At 40.5% G+C, this 3,440-nt stretch overlaps 1 protein-coding gene across 1 annotated transcript; it reads left to right on the top strand.

Moving 5' to 3' along the window:
* Positions 1-2,093: 2,093 nt before the first annotated feature.
* Positions 2,094-3,044, top strand: LOC130831867 (olfactory receptor 12D3-like). The gene has a single exon (XM_057700323.1). The coding sequence runs from the start codon at positions 2,094-2,096 to the stop codon at positions 3,042-3,044; it is 951 nt and encodes a 316-aa protein (XP_057556306.1).
* Positions 3,045-3,440: the final 396 nt, after the last annotated feature.

Raw genomic sequence — 3,440 nt, 5'->3', positions numbered from 1 at the left:
AAAATGACTGTACTACCCAAAGCAATTTACAGATTCAATGCAATCCCGATCAAATTACCAATGGCATTTTTCACAGAACTAGAGCAAGAAATCTTACGATTTGTATGGAAACGCAAAAGACCCCAAATAGCCAAAACAATCTTGAGAAGGAAAAATGGAGTTGGTGGAATCAGGCTTCCTGACTTCAAACTATACTACAAGACCACAGTGATCAAAACAGTATGGTACTGGCACAAAAATAGAAAGGAAGATCAATGGAATAGAATAGAGAACTCAGAAGTAAGCCCAAACACATATGGGCACCTTATCTTTGACAAAGGAGGCAAGAATATACAATGGAAAAAAGACAGCCTCTTCAATAAGTGGTGCTGGGAAAATTGGACAGCTACGTGGAAAAGAATGAAATTAGAACACTTCCTACCACCATACACAAAAATAAACTCCAAATGGATTAAAGACCTACATGTAAGGCCAGACACTATAAAACTCCTAGAGGAAAACATGGGCAGAACACTCTATGACATCCATCAAAGCAAGATCCTTTTTGACCCACCTCCTAGAATCATGGAAATAAAATCAAGAGTAAACAAAAGAGACCTAATGAAACTTAAAAGCTTTTGCACAGTGAAAGAAACCATAAACAAGACAAGAAGACCACCCTCAGAATGGGAGAAAATACTTGCCAATGAAGCAATGGACAAAGGATTAATCTCCAAAATATACAGGCAGCTCATGCAGCTTAATACTAAAAACACAAAAAACCCAATCCACAAATGGGCGGAAGACCTAAATAGACATTTCTCCAAAGAAGACATACAGATGGCCAACAAACACATGAAAAGATGCTCAACATCAGTAATCATCAGAGAAATGCAAGTCAAAGCCACAATGAGGTATCACCTCACACCAATCAGAATGGCCATCATCACAAAATCTGGAAACAACAAATGTTGGAGAGGGTGTGGAGAAAAGGGAACTCTCCTGCACTGTTGGTGGGACTGTAAGTTGGTACAGCCACTATGGAAAACAGTTTGGAGGTTCCTTCAAAAACTACAAATAGAACTACCATATGATCCAGTAATCCCACTCCTGGGCATATACCCAAAGAAAACCATAATCCCAAAAGAAACTTGTACCATAATGTTTATTGCAGCACTATTTACAATAGCCAGCACATGGAAGCAACCTAAATGCCCATCAACAAATGAATGGATCAAGAAGATGTGGCATATATATTCAATGGAATATTACTCAGCTATAAAAAGGGATGAGATGGAGCTATATGTAATGAGGTGGATAGACCTAGAGTCTGTCATACAGAGTGAAGTAAGTCAGAAAGAGAAAGACAAATATTGTATGCTAACTCACATATACGGAATCTAAAAATGGTACTGATGAACTCAGTGACAAGAACAAGGACGCAGGTGCAGAGAATGGACTGGAGAACTCGAGGTTTGGGAGGCGGCGGGGGGTGAAGGGGAAGCTGAGACAAAGCGAGAAGGTAGCACAGACATATATATACTACCAAGTGTAATATAGATAGCCAGTGGGAAGTTGTTGTATAACAAAGGGAGTCCAACTTGAGGATGGAAGATGCCTTAGAGGACTGGGGAGGGGAGGGTGGGGGGGACTCAAGGGGGGTGACTCGAGGGGGGGGTCAAGGAAGGGAGGGAATATGGGGATATGTGTATAAAAACAGATGACTGAACTTGGTGTACCGCCAAAAAATAATAAATAAATAAATAAATAAATAAATAAATTCTAATGTCACAAGTAAAATTATAATCATGCTTGATGTTTTGTGCTTTAAAGAAGTGCATTTTATCCATATCTGATTTATTCATAATAAGCTGTCTTTATTACTCAGACGTCTTTTTACTGTTCCAGAATGCATCATGTACTATTTCAATATATTAGTCTTCCTTAATTTTCTTGGAAGTAAATTTAGCTTTACCACTCCTAAATATTCTCCACATTGTAGTCCCCCCTTAGGCTCTTCCAAACACTAGACTTGCTTCACTTAATCCCCACAGTATAAAATTAAAAGTTCAAAACATTAACTTATTGTTATTGTTATATTTGCTCCCCAGAGCATGGAGAATGTCTCTACAGTCAATGAGTTTCTTTTACTTGGCCTGACCAGTGTTCAGAAGCTGCAGCCTTTCTTCTTTGTGCTTTTCTTAATCATTTACTTGATAAACTTGGTTGGAAATGCAACTATATTAGTGATTGCTATTTTGGAACCTAAGCTTCATTCCCCCGTGTATTTTTTCCTGGGAAACCTTTCGTGTCTGGATATATGCTACTCTTCAGTGACATTGCCCAAAGTCCTTATAAACCTCCTCTCCACTCGCAGGGCCATATCTTTCCTGGGCTGTATCACTCAGCTACACTTCTTCCATTTTCTGGGCTGCACTGAGGCCATCTTGTTGGCCATTATGGCCTTTGACCGATTTGTGGCCATCTGTTACCCACTTCGCTACCCTGTCATCATGAACCCCCAGGTGTGTCTTCTCTTGGTAGCAGTGATGTGGATCACCAGCTTCTTTTATGCTCTGATGCATTCTGTCATGACTGCAAGCCTGAACTTTTGCCGCTCTCAAGCACTCAATCACTTCTTCTGCGATGTCAAGCCCCTCTTGGAACTGGCCTGTAGTAACACACTGCTCAATCAATGGCTTCTTTCTGCTGTCACAGGCAGCATATCTATGGGAGCTTTCTTCCTGACTCTTCTCTCCTATGTCTATATTATTTGCCCCCTTCTGCTCAAGAAGAAATCCTGCAGAATTCTCCACAAAGCTTTGTCCACTTGTGCCTCCCATTTCATGGTTGCGTGTCTTTTCTACGGACCTGTGGGCTTCACATACTGTCGTCCTGCCTCAGCCACCTCCATGATTCAGGACCAGTTGGTGGCTCTCATATACAGTGCAGTCACACCAGTGCTGAATCCACTGATATACACGCTCAGAAATAAAGAAGTGATATTGGCGCTGAAGAAAACCTTTGGTATCAAGCCGTTTAAAGACTGCTGGCAGCACAACTGAGATGAATGAGGCTTATATCTGATTTCCATTGAGATTTTTATCCCTTCACTGTAGTAAATGGTCTACTTGATTTCTCTTTTTCCCCTCAGGAATGTGTAGCACCTATAAGTATGTTCTCTAGTCAATTGTGCATAGTCATTATTTGTTCAGTTTTTATGCATCTAGTCACATATTTAAGAGAGAATCATTGAACACATTATCTCAGGCAGCATAGTAGGCGCAGGAAACACAGGAGTGAGCAGAAGAAATTCTACAATCTCATAAAACAAAGTTTAGTGTGATAGGGGACACAATAAACAAATTCATAAATACACATGTAAGGGTAATTAGGAGCCATGGAGAACTAACAAGAGATAAGAAGGACAGGGAGGGCTGAGGGCAGGCACCCACTCTATA

This window comes from Hippopotamus amphibius, chromosome 11 (genome assembly GCF_030028045.1).
Source record: "Hippopotamus amphibius kiboko isolate mHipAmp2 chromosome 11, mHipAmp2.hap2, whole genome shotgun sequence".
NCBI lineage: Eukaryota > Metazoa > Chordata > Mammalia > Artiodactyla > Hippopotamidae > Hippopotamus > Hippopotamus amphibius.
This window is presented reverse-complemented; position numbering and strand designations above follow the sequence as displayed.

Coding starts and splice junctions, on each gene's coding strand:
- LOC130831867 (XM_057700323.1), top strand. CDS start 2,094: ATGGAGAATGTCTCTACAGTCAATGAGTTTCTTTTACTTGGCCTGACC.